Raw genomic sequence first — 22,806 nt, forward strand, 5'->3', positions numbered from 1 at the left:
GTTTTTTTTTTTTGGGTGTGTGTGTCAGTTCATTTAAAGTGCACGATGAGTTGTGTCCTGTGTTTCCTTTACGCCGATTTTAAACTTCGAAAGGACAGCAAGTCATCTCTCTTTTCACAAAAAATTTGTGGGGCTGGAACGGATCCAGGTGGTGCGCCAATTTTAATCTAAATTAAAGGCAGACTTTTGGAGACGCCTCTTCGACTAGATCCCATTCGCAAAGATGTACCTCATATTTAGTCGAGCTGTGGAAGCGTGCTAAAATTTTAAAGCCTCACCCCCCGCGTTAAGTCTAATGAGCTTTTACGTCCCAGTAATGCAACAATAATGACTCGGGGCTGGAATTAATGCGCGGTTACTCGGGTAAGTCATTAGAAAATAGAGTAAATTTTCAGTTCATAAGATATTACCTCTTTCGCTACCATTGACGGATAAATACGTCAAAATCCTTTTTTTTTTTTTCCTGGGCCGGTCATGTTTGTCGATTAGTCGTACATGCATGGTGATGTCGCTTTACACCATCCACACATTTTAGAAATAAGCCTTTCTTCTAAATCATTAATGCAGCAATTAGCCTCACCCCAAGTGTTGCTGCTTAATGAGGCCGCCGTGTTCCGCATCAGTTTTCCTCCCTTGTATACAAATGAAAGCATTTTTTTTTTTCTTAAAATCTAACCCCTTGCATCTCTAAAATGTTACCTCTCCGCCCCGATGGCGCATTCGGTCCTATCTGTTGATTCCTGCTGAGTTGCTCAGTCTGTATTTACGGAGGTCAATCATCTAAAGGACTGTTTTAAATATGTATAAAAGTGTTAAGTGTCCGCTTGAATTTACTGGGAAATGCGGAAGACCTCCCTTGCACTGTAAACTCGTAAAGTTCCACGAGAGGCGCTTACGAGGACTGTTTGCGAGCGAATCCGGGGGTCGCTTCCTATATTTACGGAGGGCCTCGTGAATAATTAAACAGCGGCGGACCGTCGTCCTTTTCGTCGAGGCTCTTGGGTCACGGGATGGCGCGCTCTTCTTGGAAGCGGACGCAACCTTTAAAGCTCCTGGCGCAACAAGTGGCGCATGTATAACGAGAAAGCGATTCTTTATCGCCGGAGATAACAGTAACCACAACATTTCACAGAACGCCCGCCGCTGATTTTATTAAACGCCGTTGTGAGCGTTCCCCTCTGGCTAGTAAAATAAAAACAGATCGCACTGGCAAATTGGCGCAATCCTCCGAAGGATTCCCTGTAATTGCTCTGAGATATGACAATTAACTGCCTGTGGTTCTACAGGTGTAAATCCGGGAAGGATATTATTTAAATGTTGGAGGACAAGCCAGAAGAAAAACCATCGCAGAAAACCAGGAGAACTCAGAGGTGTGTGTGTGTGTGTGCGTCTTTATGGCCCAGCTGAGCAGCAGCACAGAGGCCAAGTTAAACGGCGACGGGAGATTAAAGGCAGCGCCGGGGTCCGCAGCCTCGGTATTCAATCAGCACACTGGGCCACGCCTCAGCCTGCATGCTGATGGGGCTGCGGTGAAAGGAGCCATGCACTCGGCCACTCCCATACACAAGCACGGAGGAGACTGAGGCACTTTGCAAAATCAAATCTCAGGTGGCGGCGCAAGAGATCATCCAATGCGACTCAACTCATTTTCTCGAAATCATTTCGACGGCGCTCTCGATTTGTTTTCAATGACACACCCACAAAAAAGAAGATGGCTTGAACGGATTAATTGCATTTCCATTCAAATTAAAAGGAACCATGAACTCGGTTTTTGAACATTTACGAACGGATCCGCGAAATGTATCTTTAAAATGAGGTTCTACTGGATATTTTGTTTGGTGGTCCGCCTCGAGATTTATCATGAATAAAGTTTCGGAAATGCCCCAAGGTGTTTTCCTCAAGGTGTCCCTCAGGGTTAGGTGCTAAGCCCCCTACTGTTCAATGTCTACATTCCCCTCTTTTGGAAATATAATCCTGAGAAAGTGATCATCCATGAACTCATTCACTCCCATTGACGGATATATGCGTCAAAAAGTACATTCATTCGCCCAGGGATGACGGTGAATGAGTTTGGCCCCAAATCCCTCACGAAAGCTTCTCCCTCAACATCCACAGCGCCATCCTTACTCCCTCCTCATCTGCAAGTTATTTTGGACAGCCGTCTCCTTTGAACAGCATCTCAGTCAACTCACCAGAACAGACTTTTTTTTTCACTCGCCTCCGCCTATTAATCCTGCGGAAAATTTGAGCCACGCAAAACATCCGGAAACATTTTGTGAAACATGAATGCACGTGTTAAAAAAAATATATGTTTCCCCCCCGGCGTTTATATCCCATCCGTGTACTAGTCTATCACGTATGGACCGAATTTTAATCAGCCGAAAATGGTGCGTTATTAATTTTGCACAAGCAGAATTCTGACAGTTACCGGTAAAGCAACTCTCTGGCGTAAAAAACGAGATTCTAAAACAGCTGAAGGTGATCCGAATACATTTGTATAAAGTGGGTCAGACTGTGACTGTTCTGCAGTCGGACAGAATAAGCGTTCCGGATGCTTCCCGGATATGCAGTGTTCTTCTGGCTACACAAAAAAATATATATATAATCACACAAAAGCAGGGAATGGTAAACAACAATTACACGAGAAACGTTATCGCGCGTGCTGGCCTCAAGCTGCGGTTGCATTTTTGAAGAGGTGCGCCACTGTCTCTAAAGTCTCCATGGCACTCAGACTGCACCAACATAAATCCCTTTCTTATTTCGGCGTCGGTGAGCGTGACGTTTCCTGTACATCCCCCACCTTCCACATTCTTCTCGCAATAATTCCCGAAGAAGCCGGGCCCCATCCCGCGAAGTAGGCCAGAGTGAAATACCGGATTTCCTCAAATAGTGGCCCGTGCCCTAATTAGTCGCCGAGTGCGTCATCCATTAAGACAAATAACCTCTTTTTTCCCCACGAGGACAGAAAATTAATCCCCAATTTCTAGATTTTATAGTTCACAAATAAACAGTTGAGCTCATCTCTGTCGCGAACCAAAAAAATAGAAGCCTGGAAGTAGAAATCTGTAACGCAGATGCTGCTGTCAACCACGGCTCACGCCAAGCGACTCACGCGCACACTCGGCATGTCCGAAATTGGAATAAAAAGTTTGAGGCTTATTCCAAAAATCTAATAAATAAAATTAAATAAATAATAATAATAAATATCCTAATATAATTAAATAATAATAATAATAAATAATATTAAAAAAAGAATAATAAATAAATAAATATAATAATAAATATAATAATATTATTAAAATAATAATAATAAATATTAAAATTATAATAGAAAATATATAATAATAATAAATATAATGCAATTAAAATAATAAGGGATAATAATATTAAAATAATAATAATAAATAATATTAAAATAATAATAATAATAATAATAATAAAATAAAACAAATAAAGGCCTCGCCCCAAATCGATCCCTCAAACTAAACCCTTTGAAACTCTCCTTTACAGTTGCTTATTATAAGAAAAGAAAAAAAAGCGGTACTTTATTATAGATCTTTCTACTTTGAAGCCCGGCTAGTCTTATTAAAATGCTGTTTTGGTCCCCGGAGGATGCAAAGAGATATGAATGGAATGTCCTGCATTCACTCCAAGGTCTTTAGTGTGCAAAATCGTAGGCGCGTTTAAGGACTTTGCCTTATCATTGCCCCGCTGCGATGTGTTTCCCTCGGGGGGGGGGGGGGGGCGGAGGAGGGTGGAGGGTGGGGGGGGGCCTTAATTGCGACAGTAAGGTGGCGTTCATATCCGTACGCGGGGTTACCGGGGGTTATTTGTTTCCCTCCCTTTTCTCTCGCGGTTTTAATAGATGATCGTTCATTGTTTTGTGCGCCGGAATTATTAAGCAGCGTTCATGATTATAAAGCACCGGAACGGCGGCGGAAAGAGGGCGTCCCGCGGGACAACGCCATTGCGCGTGTGCGTTTTTGTTTTTTTGTTTTTTAAACACAAGGTCACACAACACTGGAATTCAAACGTCTGTTTTGGGTGTATCTGAGAAACAAGCGTGGTTCTCAATCGCTTCGAAAATGTTGGCCTGTAAACATTACAATATCGCAAAAAACGCAATTATGCCGCAATGATGTCATAGATTTGACAAAGATCCAATCAGATTGTTTTGATATACTGTTCACAGACACGAGGGGCCATATTTGTGTGCAGGTGCTTTTGTTTCATCAATGTTAAATGAAATATATTAAAAAAAATAAAAATAAATGAAAAAAACGGACCCGTATTCTATGGTTGGACGGTAGGGAGATTTTTTTTTTTTTGCTTTGTGTTGCCGTGCTTGAGCTACGCGATTGCTTGTGTTCAACCGAAAAAAAACAACTAAATAAATAAAGAAATAAATAAAAAAGAAGTAGCAGCCAAAGAGACAAACGCAAAATGAAAACACATGCAAGGAGCATGGCGCCGACGTAATCACAAATGCCACTTTTGATCACACGTCGTAAAACGGCCCTTTACATTCTGTTATATTTTGTAATCTTTAGAAGTTTATATCTGACAAAACAGTGGTATTCATACTTTTGAATCATTATTTGGGGAAATTTAAATGGCTGTGGATGGTTTGAAAAATTGTTTTTGGACACAAATATTGATCATTTGTGTCGTTTTTGTTATTTTTTATACATATTATATTTTTATATTTTTTTTTTTACCTGGTTAATAATTAAAATGGAGAAATATTATTTTTTATTTTTTTTTTTATTTTATTCTAAAATTGACATTTGCCGTTACGATATTTTATTTATTTTATTTTTTTTTTTACAGTGGCTTCCTTTACGCAAAAGTGCATCATCTCCTGCTGGAATGAGCAGGAAGCAAAAAATTAAAAAAAAAAAAAAAAAAGAAAGAAAGAAAGAAAGAAAAAGCTTCCTTAAGTTTGGTTGTGGCGGCAGTTGCCGAGCAACGGCGGCTTAGCAGCGAGAATGTGGATGAGTCAGAGAAGAGGAAAGAGCAAAGTCTATCATGTGGCTGTGTTTGACATTTATACGCTGCTTATTTTGTAAGTGCATGTGCTGATGTTGTAGTGTGTCTGCTCCTGAGCGGTTCCCCCCCCCCCCACCCCCTCTTTTGGACGGACGTGAGGAGGAGGGGTGGGAAAAAAAAAAAATCATTTTCGCAAGAGTGGCTCCACGAGGCGAAGAAGTGCTCGGACAAGTTTGCTGACTGAAAATAGATGGACCTCTTTGCTGCGAGGAATCAAAATAAAAAACGCCCCCCCCCCCACATTCCTAACCCGCCCCCGCACCGTGATTAAAGCGCGCTCCCGGTGACGATTGTCTCCAGAACTTTCTCTGACTCACGGCCGCAGCGGCAGGGTATTAATAATCCCAAGGCCGGCTTTACGATGGCGTTTCAGTCAATCGATCAGCGTCGGAGGGAAAAAAAAAAAAAAAAATGAACGTGTGCTCTAAGTCGAGGCACTTTGAGATGAGCTTACTTTCTTTCCAGCAGCAATCGAACGCACCGGCCAAGATTCTGCGACCTCATCGCCAACCTTTTTTTTTTTTTTTTTTTTTGCTGTCCGAGAGGCAAGTTCAAGATAGCGGAAGGAAGTGATGGACAATCGGTACGTTTAAATCGCAAAATCGCAGGCCCAAGTGACGGATGAGGCGGTCGAAAGTGCGCAAGTGGGTAAATCTTTTTCATGCTCTGTCATAAAACATCAGCTTTACCTTTGATTCATCACCCGGAGAGCGATTCGGCGGTAATTTCACCCGAAAATCGACAGTTTGAAGGCTTCAAAAAGAATAAAGAAGGTTTTTTTTTTTTTTTTTTTTAAAGTCAAATAAAGCCGAGTGGCGAAGCAATTATAGTCGATTGGATCGGGAATACAAATGGAAAAAAAAAAGAAGTCACGGACGGCGCCGATTTCATTCAGCGCTAACACAAAGCGTGAAAAAAATCCAGCACTATTTAATATGAAGATGATTAAAATTAAATAAATACTCCATCAACTGTAAGTAAAATTAACGTCAACCAAGGCCAGATTTGAAGGCGAGATCCGAAGGCCGCGGGAATTTGGACACTGGTCCTACTTGAATAAATGCGCCTCATAATTACATCATTTATGTCACCACGGCTGGAGAAATAATATACAAAAACACACGTAGACAGAACTAAGTGAGAGTTGGACGACCACGCTCCGTCTTGAAAATGTCCTCGCAAGCGTATCTGCAATTAAATCCACACTATTCCCTCCTTCGGCCATTGTGGTTTAAAAAAGCAAAACTATATTTTAGTTTTCGAACGGTCGCCAGTGACGACTTCCGGGTGTGTTGATTTCGTAAAGCGCACCCCATCACCTTCAGCGTAAGGCCAGCGAGAAGGCTCATTGTAATCAACTCGTGATCTGATTGGCTATTGCAACTGCCAATCAACTCTGAAAGCTCATTGGCTATGCCAGAAGAGACGCGCGCACGATTGTATCCGAAGGCCTCGGAAAGAATATTGCGCGCTACTGGCATTGTGAAATCTGCCCGGCAACACAAGCTTGCTGAATTCTGATTGGATAAAAATAAATATATATATATATAAAATATATATAAAAAATATATATATAAAAAAAAAATATATATATATATATATATATAAAATATATATAAAAAATATATATATATATAAATATATAAAATAAATATATATAAATATATATATATATATATATATATAAAATATATATTAAAAAAATATATATATATATATATAAATAAAAAAAATATATATGTTGAGGCATTACCTGTGTGACATCAAGGTAGGACTAAATGCCGTAATTGAATGTTTAAAAAAAAAAAAAAAAAAAGATTCTGAGTGTCGGCGCCAGACGCTCCTCGCTCGTTTTTGAGCAGCTGCAGTAACGCAGGAGTGATGCAGCATCTTGGCTTGGGCTCATGCCTCACGTTTCCACGCTCCTCCCCCAGCACAACAGATGCCAACTACATCAAGCTGTCATGTCGTGTTTTGGGGTTAAGTGGAGATTATTTGGGGAAGACATTTTCTTCGTGCGCCTTTTGACGGCGCCGACGTCTGTTTACACGTGTCCGTATGTTACCATCGGCGTACGGTCGCGTTGGGCACACACAAGCTGTGGCGACAAATTGAACAATTTCGGATGATTTTCGCGTCTAGAGGAAATAAATCCCTCCGAATAAACACGGATATTTTCAAATGAAACCTTTGATTTAGAAGCGAATATTATTATTTATTTATTTATTTTTTTTGTCCTGAGATGACATCCCGAGACCTTTGGGAGGCGCGGTGAAAACAAATGCTTTGCTGCCGCGCTGCCCATTTGTCAACACGGCCGCCCTATGACAGAGCAATTGTAATGTGCTGAGGAGTGGGAGGCCAAATAATCAGGCATGGGGCGGGGGGGGGGGGTGTCAATAACATGACGTTGCCACATGAATCCATCTTCTGCCGCCGTTCATTTCACTCCAGGGTGGCCGCACATACATTTTAATCAGCCATTTGGCCGGCCAAGCTGACAACTGCTCGACAAAAAGGTTGATGATAAATCATAGCCGTGCCGCTCGCAGCTTCGGATTCATTTCTGAGAGCGCGTGCATTCCGCTAGCACCTTTGTGGCCAGCGACACCGTTGCGGCACAACTCGAATCGTACGACCGAGTGTTGGACGCCTGAGCTTCTCTTGAAAGGTCCGTCTTGAAAATGGCCTCGCAAGCGTATCTGCAATTAAATCCAAACTTGATTCGTTCATCACCTTCAGCGTAAGGCCAGATGCCTTACGGTCATCAACTCGTGATCTGATTGGCTATCGCAACTGTCGATCAAATCTGAAAGCCGATTGACTTCGACAGAAGAGATGCCCGCTCGATTGTATCCGAAGGCCTCGGACGAATAGTTCCCGGTATTATGAAATCTGCCCGGCAACACGAGCTAGCTGAATTCTGATTGGATAAAAACTCTCACTAAAAATACAACACTAGATTTCTTGATTATGTTCGGCCAGCAGAGAAGGCCTTGAAGGTCTTGACCGACCACCACTGCGTTATACGCTCTAGTCCAGGGGTGGGCAAACTTTTCGTTTGGCGGGCCACAATGGGTTCTAAAATTTGACAGAGGGGCCGGACCAGGAGCAGATAGATGGAGTGTTTTGGTCACCTCACCTCATCGGAGAAAAAAAAATACATTTAATTCTAAATTAAAGTGAACAAAAGCATTACAACAATATATATGTCTTTGAAAAACCACAGTATTTAGAAAATAAAAAACATTCAACATTTTTTTTTATTTATTTATTTAATGTTTTAAATTTTTTGCGCATCCTAGAAATTGATACCCGAGAAGGAGAGGGATTTTTGTTTGATTTATTTGGATGAAATGAGGTGTCATGTCGAAGGGGCGTCGTGTTGTCATGATACCAAAAAGTCTCCTTTTGTTACCATAGCGATGAGTTAATTTTTTTCCAAAATGCGCCGCAGCTCAATCAAAGTTGAGGAAGACAAACTTTTTTTTTTTTTTTTCCCCCCGATGGCTCACCTTGCCCTTTCAGCACAGCCACTGGTTCCAAATCTTTTTTAATAGCGCTTTTTTGTTTGTTTGGGTTCCTGTTGTTTGTTTTGAAGTGAAAAATCACCTCTCATGAGCTTCAGTGTCTCTGGCCATCCTTAAATCTTTCCACCCAGGGCCACCATCAGCTTGGGATTTCATCATTACTTTGATTTATGGACAAATACGAGTGACACAGGCGTGTCACGGAAAAAGCGCGTTTGGGCGGATATGACTAAACACAAATGCCTTTCTCCTCTCGGCCTTAAAATAAAATCGTTCTTCACATCATGTCAGATTCGCGATTTCATTCCGTTTGTTTTCCCCCCTGAGGACTGGATGACTTCTGTCCGTTCTGATTCTGGAATGATCAACAGCTGTGCGTTGCTATGGAAACGTGCGCTTGACTATATTACATTTTGTTTATAAAGTCACTAAAATTGGAGTGAAATTTTCATTTTATTATTTTTTTTTAATTAATGTGAGCTTTCGGGGTTTTGTTTGGATGTATTTATTTCAATATAAATGCACGGCCATGCAGAAAAAAGGTCAGATTTTTATTTTTTTTTGGGGGGGTGGGGGATTGTACTTCACTTTACTTTATTAGTAATAATAATTTACTTCATACGTAGTGACCCTTTATTTTTTTTAAGATGCACTCGGCAACTATTAAGAAAATGTAATAAAACTAAAACTAATACTAAAACTAATTATAGCTAACCTTTAACAAAGCATTTTATTTTTCTAAACAATAAAAACGGACTTTAAAAATAAATTTAAATAGAAAATGCGCCAAAACGATCATCAGTAGAAACTATAAAAAAATGACTTTTAAGGTCATTTTATTGCCGTCAAATTTGCCCCATACAATACGTCAGGATTAATAGCTCCAAAAACAACGTTGGACTCATGAGTAGAGCGACTAGAATGAAACTGTTTACTTTCCCGAAAGTCTCCTCACAACCTTCCCGTATTGGCATCAGAATGAGCACATTTGTTTTCATCCCCGCATAGAAGCACTCACGAAAGACAAAGTGCAATGCAGCATTAAGAGGATATTAATTTAGCTTCGGAGCGGCGACAGCGCCGACGCAAGGCCCCTCGGTGTTGAGACGCGGGTGAGTAATGAGTTCCTGCGACTCAAAAAAGACGAACAACACAGCCGTGTCACCGCGGCCTTTTGAGCTCGCCGCGTCTGTCGAGCGTCGACGGAGGCGATGCCGAGGCACGGGGAGGGCAGTGTCGCCGGGCGCTAACGGCGGAAAACATCGCCAAGCGCACAGGCGGCTGATATGACAAGTGATTATCCGCCATCAGGCTGAGAAGACAGAGGAGTTGCAACAAGGAGGCGGAGGAGGACGTGAAGTTAACAGGATGGCACGACGGCGGAAGAGGGGGGCCGATGAAGGTGGAGATGGCGTCTTGATCTACCGCGACGTGACACATTTGATTTTGTTGACATGCATTATTGAACAAAGTGATCTGGCGCTCACTCGCAACGGTGATCTGCATATTCCTCACAAGTCTTTCCCTTCGTCGTCGGCGCAGTCGTATTTATAGATCGGCGCTTGGTGCGCGCGCTCGTCTGTTTCACGCTACCTGCCGCGAGACGCAACAGCGTGACCATTTGTTAGAATTCCTTAGATAGGATCGAGTACGGATGGGCGGTGAATTGGAGAAAATATCGGTTGCTGAAATCACGATGAATTCATTCAGACAGTCCGGGGGAAAATGAATCTACTTTTTGACGTCTAAATCCGTCAATGGTAGCGAATGAGAATTAATTAACCCGATTATTCAAACTTGATTGATTTTGTGTGGAATTTCATTTTTTTTTTTTTGACTAAACATGGACGGCGCGCTATCAATCAAATTATTTGGCCCTTTCTCAAGGTTGTATTTAGTTTTGGCTCGCTAGCAAGCGCAAGCTCACGCTCTTCTGCGATTAAAGGATTTAGAGGATAATTTGACTTGACATTTTCCATCATCGTGTTGGAGTCAATGTCCACTCTGTACGATTTTTCTCTGCTCGCTCTGGCATTTCCAGAGTTAATTCGTCACCAGCCGTTCGAGAGGGTTTTTGACTGATCTCAAAATATTGTGCTGTGGTAATAGAAAGAACCGAAAATAACTTGTTTTCCATTCTTGAGTAATCAGCTGTAGAACAGGGGGAAAAAAAAAAAAATCAATAGAAATAAAAAAATAAAAATAAATAAAAAAAGTAAGAATAATAAAATAAAAAAATATTAATAAATAAAAAGCATGTTAGTGTATAAATAAACATGAAGCACCACAATGACTTTTATGCTAATATATATATTTTTTCTGTTGCGGCACCTGAACAACAAAAGGCTTTTTGATATCGATACTTACGGGTACACGAGGTAGAAAGACGCCGTTGAGCAACGCTCACAAACACGACGGCCGCTCGCGTTTTGAACAATTCCGTAAAAAAAAAAAAAAAAAAAAAAAAAAAAAAGCTTGGCTGCGTGTTAGAATCCGGTTGAAAACCATGTGAGCACTTAAACGTGATTAAAAGTAGCAAGCGAAGCCTAATTGGAGAAAGTTTCCACTTTAGGCAACGGACACGGTCGGGGGTGTTTGCCGGCGCTCCCTCCGTGCGCGTGAATCCTGACGGATGCTCATTACCCCAGGTGTTGACCCCTCGCGGCTCAGTTCATTAAGCCGAGCGGCCGAGTGCCGGCGACTCAAGTCCAGATTTAATCACAACTTCCGCTCTCTTGCCAATCACAATTAGGTCCTGATAAGCCTCTCCAGGCATGGGGCCTTGAGGCTTGCATACACAGACAAAGGTTAATTTGTCAGCAGCAAGGGCTTCGGCTACAGAGCCAAAGGTCACCTGATTGAATATATGACGTGCGTGTGTGTGTGTGTGTGTGTGTGTGAGACGGGGCGGGCTCCAGTGCAATTACAAAGTTCATCAGTATTCATGCGTTTCCTTCCCGCCTAATGGCTGCATTACCTTCAAAGAGATGCTACTGATTGGATGAAGCTATGGAAAGTCATTTGAGCATTTATTCCCCCACCTTGATATCCAGCTCAAGGTGCACTAGTACCTCTCGGTCCTCACTTGGAGGGATATTCAGAACGCCACTAGAATGACTTGATGTCGACTTGTGTTTGGCTTCAGTACTAGTAGCAGTTATAGTGCGGCAAGGGAAGATCGAAATGTTAACTAGTTGAATTTGGTTGCGGGACTATTAGACTATTTTGCATACTAGTTCATGTTACTAGTGAGGCAAAAATGTGTACTAGTTCAGTGGCCACATTGATTTATTTACTATTCGAGGCTGAAAATTATTCTATTTTGTGACTGACATTTTCTCCGTTAAGATGCTAGCTAGGTAGCGGGACTATTAGACTATTTGGCATACTAGTTGGACAACATCATGTTACTAGTGAGGCAAAACTGTGCACTAGTTCAGTGGCCACATAGATTTATTTACTGTTGGAGGCTGAAAATGTTTCTATTTTGAAAAGTGACTGACATTTTCTCTGTTAAGATCCTAGCCGTCTTGGTTGCATTACGCTAGTATTAAACCCACAAGCTAGCAAAATGAATACGGCTACGTACGAAGCCCGCTTGGCGCAAAAATCCACGTTACTATGCTTTGTCCCAACTAGTCGTGGAAAAAATTGTCTCGATTAATTATTTCTGCGTGTACAGCGAACGGGGTTGCTACTGAAGACAAAGTGTAGACGAGTAGCTGGTCTTTAACTTGTTGACTCCCATTGACGGCTAAATACGTAGTTGTGAATGAGTCAATTTGGAAAAAAGGATTCACTCTCACATCATTCAGCCATGATTTTGTGTGCGCGCTACATGACAAGAGTGGACTAGTGCCTCGCTACCGGCGCAGACTTCCCAAACAGTCCGAGTGACGTGACAGAAGGTGTCACGGGATGGCGGCGAAGCAGATTGCTGTATCGGTTCCTTGTGTCCGCCTGCGTGTGTCTGACCTCGCTCCCTGCCGTTTATTGTCATTCGCAGGCCAGCTGGCAGCGGGGACATGTGAAATTGTGACGCTGGATAGGGACAGCAGCCAACCGCGGCGGACCATCGCCAGGCAGACGGCCCGCTGCGCCTGCAAGAAGGGCCAGATCGCGGGAACTACGAGAGCCAGACCCGCCTGCGTGGACGGTAAGGCTTGGAGTTTTGTTCTGAGCGACGTTTTGGCAAGTGCTCGGGCTCGTCACGTTTGGATTACAGGTGGATTGAGCATTTTTTCTTTAAAAAAAATAAATCAATAAATCAATAAAATGTATTTATTTATTTATTAAAATTTCCCCCCTCAATATTGTGAATTTTATGTATTTTTGGATTTTTTTTTTTTCTTTAACCTTCCGAAAGCTTTTGCAACCCATCATGACATTTGCATAGCTCGCTCCTTTACGTTTTGTCGTTCAATTGCATCAAGTTAAAAAAAAAACAACAAAAAAAAATCACTTGAGTTTTTTTTTTTTTTGGGAGCGTAATTATGAGATATGCTGTCGTTCTGCTTGCGTCATGTGACTTTTTGTACTTAGAACTGATCCAACAAACATTCATTCCAAGTACAAGCCTGTCGAATAAAACTGTGACTCAGCTTTTTTTTTTTTTTTTTTTTCTTTGCGCGATGCTTCCCTCAGCAAGAAAGCAGTGGGTGGAATTTTATCTCTTCTTGCCATTTTGGCTTAATCATTGTTTCTACATTCTACTTCCTCGTATTGATCACTTGTCCAGAAAAAAAACAACAACAACAACATCAAATGCATGCATATATCGCAGTCATAAAACCAAACTTTGTGTGCACATTTTGTGAGGATGGTTGTAATTTACAATTTCCCGCGCGACGATATTGCCTCCCGTCGAAATAAAAACTTTATTGCCGGTGATATTTCAAAAAAATCCCAAGGCTTGCTATTACTGCCATGCAAATCGGCTTATCTGCGCAAGTGCCGTCTTATTTTGTTCCGAGTTGGAAAGTGAGCGAGAATGAGTGGCGCCGCCGATGACCCGGGATGCCGCAAATGGGAATTCAATCAGTTCAAATCCACCGGGGTCCTTGAGGTCCGCCTTTGCCGACACCTCTCGTCTGTGTCCTTCGCGCATCCGTGTAACGACGCAACGGCCTGTTCGGGATAATCCATCGCCGCCGTCCGGCCGTTTCCGGGTCACCGCGGCTTCGCCGTGGAGTTTTATTTTCTTTTTTTTTAGTTTCCGAAGACGCCGTCGCGTACGCGCAATCTCCGATTCTTTTTATCTCGGCGCTGGCTTGATGACTTTTGTGTAAGGGCTGAGGCTTTGGCGGCACCGCTGAGATGTAACAAAAGAAAAAGGAAGCTCTGAAGAGCCGGCGCGAGAATGTCAGCTGCATGCGTGCTCGCGCCCCGAAAAAAAATAAAAATTTTTTTTAAAATGAAAGCAGAATGGTGTCATCCATTACGCAAGGTTCTGTGCAAACAAAAAAGCCGGCTAATGGTGAGGTCATTCGGGTGACAATTTGTGTTTACAATCGATGAAGGCCTCTTGCACCAGTTTTCAACCGATCGAGTAAGCCGATTAAAAAAAAAATAGACAGTGAGGAACTGGCTAAGTCGGCATGCTATTCACTCATTTACTACCAGCCAAGTAAAAAAAAAAAAAAAAAAATTACGTCTTTAGCCGTCAATGGCAGTGAATGAGACAAGCGGACGGTAGCTAGCAGGCTTTGCTGGTCTAACGCAATCAAGAAATCTTGATCATATTTTTCACATTGATGTCATTTTATATCCTCGGGTTGAATTTTTAGGTTAAAGTTTTGATCCAATCAGAATTCAGCAAGCTCGTGTTGCCGGGCAGATTTCATGATATTACCAGTAGGGCGCATTATTCGTCCAAGGCCTTCATATATAATCGTGCGGGTGTCTGTCCTGCGTCTCAAGGGGGCTTTTACAGTTGATAGACAGTTGCAATAGCCAATCAGATCACGAGTTAATACCTTACGCTGAAGGTGATGAACGCGGCTCGTGATTGGCTACTCACTCGTGAGGGGGCAGCGCTTTGCGAAATCAACACAACAGAAAGTCGTAACTGGTTCGAAAATCTAAAAACAAAAAAATTATTTAATTATTTATTTATTTATTTTTTTTCAAACCACAATGGCCAAATTAGGGATTTAATTGCAGAAATGCTTGCGACGCCATTTTCAGGTCGACTAACACTCGCTGCTAAATTACGACAAGACAACCCAAGCAAAGAGAAAATACCTTCCACAAACCCATTATTTTTGTTATTTTATTTTATTTTTTAACATCCTTAGCCACAGGACACGCTGGATTAATTTATTAATTTATTTATTAATTAATTTTTTTTTTTTAGACTGACGAATGGGACGAGCCCCCCCAAACACAAAAAGCATTGCTCATCATTTTCCGTTTGGGCCGCATTCCGCCACCCGGCCGTCTATTGTTCAGCAACCCTACGACAAAAGTCCATCGCAGATTAATTGCACCTTCTGTCGCGTCGCGGAAGAGCATTTTATTATTCTGCCTGTCGCGTCACGGCAAGCCACCAACATAGACACAAGATATTTTATTTTGAGAGCGCAACTGTCTTCCGAAGCGACCGCCGCCATGTTGCAAAAAGGGCGGAGAGTATATCCAAAGTGTCTTAACGTTCGGCAAAGGAACTAAAGGAATCGCATGTCATCTATTATTGATAGTCTTTCGGTTCAAAGATTTTCCGCTCCAAACGTGTCGAGGGCCGCGTTGCTCATTTCCATGCAAACGCTAAGACGCGCTGGAAAAAGCGGCATCGTCATCTCTGGCATGTCGGCCGTGAATCAGGCACGCGTCAGGACGACTCTCTCGTTGGGCTTTGAGCTGCGATCGTGAGGGGGGAGGGGCCGACGTCTGTTGGGGAAACATGTCATGTCAGCTCCAGAAGCCAGTTAGCAAGCTAGCCGCTAACCACGGAACGCAAATTCTCCTCCGGGGGGAGGAGGACTAGAAACACTCGCTTTTTCTGCTTTGTGGCGTCTCTTGACCCCTTTTTTTTTTATTTATTCATTTTTTTTTTATAATAGTCACGTGTAAACTGATGACGGTGGGAGGTGCAAAGTTGCGGAGGGGCAGGGAGATGGTGGTCCGTTTTGGAGCGCGACACAAATCACATGGCATCTTTTTTTATTAATGAATTTTTTTTTTTTTTTTGTAAACCGCCTCAATATCTTTGTCGTCTTCTCGGAAAAAGCGCCCGTTCACAATGCCGCGTTGCTTTTATGTTCAACCTAGAGGAATGAGATAATCTTTCATTTGCAGTGTGATTGCATTTTCCTCTTTCAAACGCACGCTCGATTGCTTTCTGGTGTTAGCGTGCATGATTCGCTTTAATCCGCGTCTGCTTTTTTTTTCCCCCCCTTTTCCATCCTTCTAATTAATCATCGAGCAAAAAAAAAAAAAACTGATTTTTACCCCCGTCTCCTCCCTACCCACACACAATTTGCCACCAATATGTTTATAAAATGAAGCAATCTCACTCTTATTATATCAGCGTGAGGTTGCTTGTTGCGTCTGTGATTGTATCTGCCATTTAGAGTTGAGATGAAGGAGCTATTTGGGGGAGAAGGAGATAATAAAACAAGCATAAAGCGCGAGGTAACGTGATGACATTAGGGAGAAAGTAACTCCGTTTTCGGCTGCAAATTGATGGAAGAGCAAAACATCACTTACACTAATGGGAAATTTTCTCATACATTATGTCGCAAATCGTGTTTGCCGATGACTAGTCAGAAAAAATTATTTATCATAAACGGGACTTGGACTTTATTTGTGACTTTTGCGTGTGATGGGCAAGTGGCGTCAGCAATCAATCGCAAAAGTGCACCGTCGGCAATTGTTTTGTTTTCACACGAACCGTTGACAGTTCGTTTGAAGCGCATGAGGAGTTCCGGAATGGAAACAAAAACATGGATACGGTGGCGGCAAATTTTGACGACCTGCACTGCAGGTGAGTTGCTCAACCTAAATGAGGAGTTTGCTGAATTGGTTCTGAATAATAATAATAATAATAATAATAATAATATTAATAAAAATAAAAATAATATATTATTATAATTATTATAAATTATATTAACTATTGCATTATTATAAATTATATTAACTATTGCATTATTATTATTATTATTATTATTATCATTAGTAATAACAATAATAATAATAATAATAATAATAATAATATATTATTATTATAATTATTATAAATTATATTACCTTTTGCATTATTAATAATAATAATAATAATAATAATAATACATAAAAATATGGGCATATTTTTGTTCTCACTTAAAATGACAGTTTTGTCCAGTTCGGAATTGCGCAATCTATGTGGCCTCCCAGTAGTGCTGAGTAAAAAAAAAATTTTTAAATTCCATTCAAGTTGCCCTTCCCCGCTATCTAAAATGTTTGTATAATAAACTGCATATTTTAAGGTGGCATGCGGCGTTTGTATAAATCATCTTTTACAGTCACTCCCGTGATGGACATTTTCATCTAAAAAAAGTAAATGTTGCGTTTGTCAAACCCCCTTTTTTTTTTTTCTTCGCAATTCATATTCATGAGGTGAGTATTAATTTTGAAAGCTTATTTGACAGCTCGCTTCTTTTATTGGTTTAAAAACAAAACGGAGACATCCGGAATGTTAAAAAGAGTGTTTGTGGGGAAATAATTTATGATTGAGTGAGCTTGTAGCCGAGTTTGGAAGTGGCTTTGAGAGAGAATGAGAGAACAAACCACACTCCCAAATGAGCGTCGCTATTTCCTATTTCTATTTGTTTGCATTGTGCTAATATGAACGCGGATCTCTCTCTCTCTCGCTCGCTCTCGCTCTTTCTGTCCCTGTAGAGTGGCTGCTATGAAAATAGTTTCTTTGTGGGTTTACACAGATGCAAAGAAAAACACGGAGATGGTTTGTGTTTTGGATTATGACAAGCATGAAAATATAACAAAAGGCTGCTTGTGCTGCGCGCCGCACATTAGCATAGAAATAACGCGCCGTCGTTTATTGTAACTTTCCCATCTGCGAGCCATCTTTCTCCCTGCTGAATTCCGTAATAAGCGAGCTCAAATTTCGGATTTGTTTGCTACCAACTTGCGCACCAAAATTGCGACTTGCATTTATTGAACAATGCTGTCAATGATGACGATGCACTTTGGAATCCCAAACGCATCCTAAGTGTAAATATTTTTTGGCTTCCTTTATCTTCTGTTAATATATTTTTTTTATTTATTTACTTTTTAATTAACTAATTATTTTTTTAAATAATTTATATATTTATTTGCTATTATTTTTTACATTTATTTATCTATATATTTTTTATTATTTTTTTATTTAATTTATCTTTCCATCTATCTAGCTATCTATTTTTATTTATGTATTTTTAATTAATTAATTTATTTTTTAATTAATTAATTTATTTATTTATGTATTTATTTATCTATCATTTTTTTTAATTTAATTTATCTTTCTATCTATCTGTCTATTTATTTATTTATTTTTTAATTAATTAATTAATTTTTTTAATTAATTAATTTATTTATGTATTTATTGATTCATTTATTTTATTTTAGTTTTTTTTATTTATCTATCTATCTATTTATCTAATTATTTATTTATTTATTTATTTAAATGGGACCGCTTTCTCTCCGGCCGTCTTCGCCTCCATAAATCCAGCCGGCGTGCGTTTGATTTTCATGAATCCATCTTGAATGAGAACAAAAGCTCACTGAATATTCCGGCGGACACTATGGGGGGATCCTTGAGGGCCTTGCAGGTAAATTATGCCAAAAAAAAAAAAAAAAAGGGGAACGGCGTTGATTGAATGCAAAGTCGCTCAGGTGACGTTTTAACCCAGCACACGAGTGTCCATGAAGAGTCGCGTTTGCTCGCTAAATTGACGCCACGTGTTGCTTTTAAATGAGCCTTCAGGCACTCGTCTTGAAGTATTACAGCTGCAGGTTTTTTTTTTTTTTTTAGTTTTTTTTATCAAAGCCGACACAGCTTTATGGAGGGACCTGAGCTTGTGTGAATCCGGCTTCCTATCGCATTATAAAAACATCCCTGTTAGTTACACTGAAGCAAATTTGAGTTTAGTGGTAAACAGAAATATTGTGGACATCAATATGGAAGGATGCAAAAAAAAAAAAAAAAAAAGATTGCGCAACTTTAATGCCTTGGAGGAGGCCACATTTTTTTCATCAGTGCGACGGCGGGACCACAAATTTGCTAACAAGATGTATGACAGAAAAAGCGATTTGAGATATGGACAAAATATGTGCTCTTGATAGATTTCATTTTTCAGAATACATTTCTCAGCGCCTGCATAAAAGATCCAAAGTCGACAACAAAGGGTTTGAAGCAAACAACAAAAATAATAACCAGAAAGTGTCATTTTCTTTCGCAGCGCTCGCATTCAAATTAGCATTCAAGGATGCCACAAAACTGCGAAACAAGGGAATTTTTTTATAAAAATAAAGTCACTCAAAATGGTTAATATTATTGATTTACTATATTTGGTCGACATCCTGAGAATTTTTCATTTTTTTTTATAAAAAAAAAAAAAAAAAAAAAGGATGCTTGCCATCTAGTGGTGATTGGTGATATTACAACTTCAAATTTTATATCCGCAGTATTTTTTTTTCATATTTTCTGAAACAATTTCCCCAAAAAAATAATTGGTTTCCATTCGTCGTCAGTTCATTTCATTGCCGATTTTTTTTTTCTTTTTTTTTTTTAAGTGGAAGTCCAATTTTTTGGGTCGAAACCAAGTCTGTCAGGCAAGGTGATGAGGCCAAAGCGCTACCTGTTTCCCAGAAGTCCGCTCACTAGCACTTGGGTGTTTGATGGGCCGTGCTCTCCACCTCGCTGGTCTAATTGGAAGTGAACAGTTCCCCTGCTGTGAGCACACATCCGAGGGGCCATGTCTGTCCGCTCACCCGGCCACAGGCTATAAACAATTAATTAATAATTACCGCTTGTGCGGGCGCCTCAGGGCCGAGGCCACGATTGAAAGCGGAGAGGGGGGCTGCAAAGTGTCAAGACTGCGAAGTGGATCACTATTTTTTTTGCTTTCATTTCAGAGCCTTTTGCCTCTCCTGGAGTCTATCAGCACGGCCAAATTGGCTGTGATGCTCGTTAAACGCGAGTTCACCTTGCTGCTCGTTTCTTTTAAATAAAGACTGACTATTTTTTTTCCCCCTTCCTTTTGTGAAGTGACAAAGATTTTAAAGATAATAGCGACGCCAGTGCAAAACAACTCCAAAGGTGTGCATTGTAGTCTGCGAAAGGAGATAATGCGCCGTTGCCATGGCAACGACGGACAATATCCTCCTTATTACAAGGCAACGTACCTTGAAATTGGCGCTAAGATGTCGATCATTTCTGTATTTTGTCCATTTACATCCCCCCAAGAAAATGGCTCAATCGGCAGAACTGAAGAGATGAATAGTGTTAACTTGTTCACTACCATTGACGGCAAAATACGTCAAAGAGCCATTTTTAATTTTATATTTATTTTTTTAAAGTGATAAATTCATATTACATGAAATGAGGCTTCATCTATGGTCGCAAAGAGAAGCTGAAATAGTTTGTACAGATGGCCGCATCGTTTCTTTAGCATAATTTGACCGTTAGTTTGTCATCCGATAGCATCCCGGCGTTGACTTAGAGCACCGCGCGCAGATATAAACGTTTCCCCTTCTGGCAAACATGGAGCGGCAATGTGTGAAAAGACAGCTTGTTCTGCAGCACTTCCATATTTAATGTCTTCATGTTGGCCCGTGACACACCGAGAGCGGCGGCCCCCGCGGGAGCGCAAATGGACTTTTATTGCCACTTGTTGACGGAAGCCGAGATGAGGCCAGCCAATCATCTGTTGAGTCTCGCCCCGCAATCGGATTTCCAACATGCCGAGACTTCACTCGCTCACTCGTTCATCACTCAGTCACACAACACACTCGCAGTCCATCTGGTGTCTAGCGAGATGGTTTCCCTTTTTGAACCGTTAGTCATGAGGTGCTGATGTCTTCCGCTCCTGACGGTTTACTATTTCAGAGACGTATAGAATGCGAGCAGTTTTTGGGTTTATTTATTTGCGGACTACAGAGTTTGGTATTAACTGTATTGTAGCGTTTGTCAGATTTTGTCGTCAACTAGTGTCAGTTTGTGAAAATCTAAAAGTGATCGGCACGACATTTGGGATTGGCATTGAATTTTTTTTTACTTCGACAGAATCGAAAATAAGGTGACAATCGCTTTGATATTTTTACAGATTGAAGTGGAGTAGGAATGAGTTTTGGGGGCGATTGTTCAGCGTTTTCAGCATTGGCAGGCAGGCTGACTCATTTTTGAAAAAAAAAAAAATTAATAAATTTAAAAAAAAAAAAAATTAAAAATGAGCTTATTAGTGAAAAATCGACTGTCCTGACCATGTAACGCCTTTAACAGAAATCGTTTTTTTACCATTGAAAATTCTGAGGAATTGGAGATTGTAATTTAAAAAAGGTATCTAAATGATTGCTTATGAAAATAATCCTTGATTCCTTTATGAACCAAACAGTTGATTCGCCGATTAATCGTATCTCAATTCGCTTTTATGAATTGGGTGAATACCGAAATAATTTTCGGACCGGCGAAGTGAAATGGCAAAATGACCCTTTTCGATCCGTTGCCTTGTAACGTACCATTCGGCTCGCGTCGGCTAATTTTCACGGTCGCGTTCCAGAGACGGGGAAGTAATGCGGTTCAACCTTGCGTAAAGGGCGCTTGTGAATTCAAGAAACAGAGCAACAGCTGCACTGCTACACCGTGGCTAAAAAAATAAATAAATAAATAAAAAAGGGGGGGTCACTCTATTGTGACGGAAATGATAAAATGCATAATTAGCTAGTCAATGTCGTGTTCCATCGCTTCCCCCACGCACGCTCTGTCTCGTGTTGATCGACGCAACCTTGCACTTTCCCTCCATTTTCAGAAATGATGTTGTTCATTAATGCGATGCCATTTTGTCTTTCGGGCTCTCCGAGGCGTTTTTTTTTTTTTCCTGTCTATGGTAATTTGCCTTTATTGGTTGGCTTAGCAATTCCGTCTTCATTCAATAATGCATGCGTCGGGTTATTGTGCACGGCTGCGGACCCACCTGTAATTGTTGCGCAGCTGGGTGCACTCGGGCGGACGGATGGCGGTGAGAGAGAGAGAGGTTACTGGTGCAGGGTTCTGTAAAAAAAAAAAAAAAAAAAAAGAAATCTCAGGTCCTGTTCGCCATATCAACCGAAAATGTTGAAAAAGAATCATTTGTCATCGAGGGAAATATGTGCTTTTGCTCTCTGACCGGAGATTAATAGCACTCCCATTTTTGACGGTTATGGAGGCTTTTAGCGTAGCTTAGCATGACTAATGAATTCCTCACAATCATACTGCTGGCTACACATGGAAAAAAAACGTTGGGTTGTTTTTCTGACCGCCTCGCTGCGGATTGGGAGCAGATTTTTTTTGTACGTACCCATTAAGCTTTAACTCAGCAGTATTGGTTAATTTGACCAATAACCCAATATTGGTCCGGGCCCTTTTGGACCTAGTAGTTAAACTAGGAAGTAAATATTAAACAAATAAATAAAAAAAAACGTATTAAATTAACATCAGAAACTGGGCGGACTCGATACTAATTGTGTAATGTTGTCATTTTCATAGAGTGAAATGCAGGCTCCCCCTAGTGGTACAACAAAGAATCCCCGCTTAAGTACAGCTCAGTTGTATTTCACTTTTTTTTTTAGTTAACTTTTGTTTCAGACGTTTTATGTCACTGTTGTTATGATTTCAGCACGAGTACAATTTTTTTTTTCCCATTTTCCCATATTTAAGCGCACCTCCGCACCCCCATTTCGGCATGCGCGCTTATATAAAACGACCGCAGTCACCCTCCACTTCCATCTAATTGTTCTGCAAAAGGAGCTTGGTGGTCACTGTTGTCTTTGCCCTTGGCTTGGAGCACCACTGGCTCACCTTGCCAGTCTTAAAAGAAAAACACACACACACACACACACACACACAGGCCGTCTGTTGAGTGTGCGGCAGGCTCGTAAAAATAGGAGGACAGATCCCAGTATGCGCACCTTTCTCACCATCCTGTTCCTGGGAGACTTTTAATCTGACCGTAAACAAAACAAAACAAACCAAAAAAAAAAAGAAATCAAATCA

The 22,806-nt window shown here is 40.8% G+C and overlaps 1 protein-coding gene across 2 annotated transcripts in view; it reads left to right on the top strand.

Moving 5' to 3' along the window:
* The window catches only part of tafa5a (TAFA chemokine like family member 5a), an 88,209-nt gene that overhangs the window by 43,903 nt on the left and 21,500 nt on the right, over nucleotides 1–22,806 (top strand). For both annotated transcript variants that reach the window (XM_088289055.1, XM_088289056.1), the window contains exon 2: nucleotides 12,586–12,735. In XM_088289055.1, coding sequence (XP_088145181.1) covers nucleotides 12,586–12,735 — 150 coding nt within the window. The remainder of the gene's footprint in view (nucleotides 1–12,585; nucleotides 12,736–22,806) is intronic.

Source organism: Idiotropiscis lumnitzeri, chromosome 2 (assembly GCF_059441095.1).
Source record: "Idiotropiscis lumnitzeri isolate Australia: NSW breed Sydney's pygmy pipehorse chromosome 2, RoL_Ilum_1.0, whole genome shotgun sequence".
In the NCBI taxonomy this organism is placed as follows: Eukaryota; Metazoa; Chordata; class Actinopteri; order Syngnathiformes; family Syngnathidae; genus Idiotropiscis; species Idiotropiscis lumnitzeri.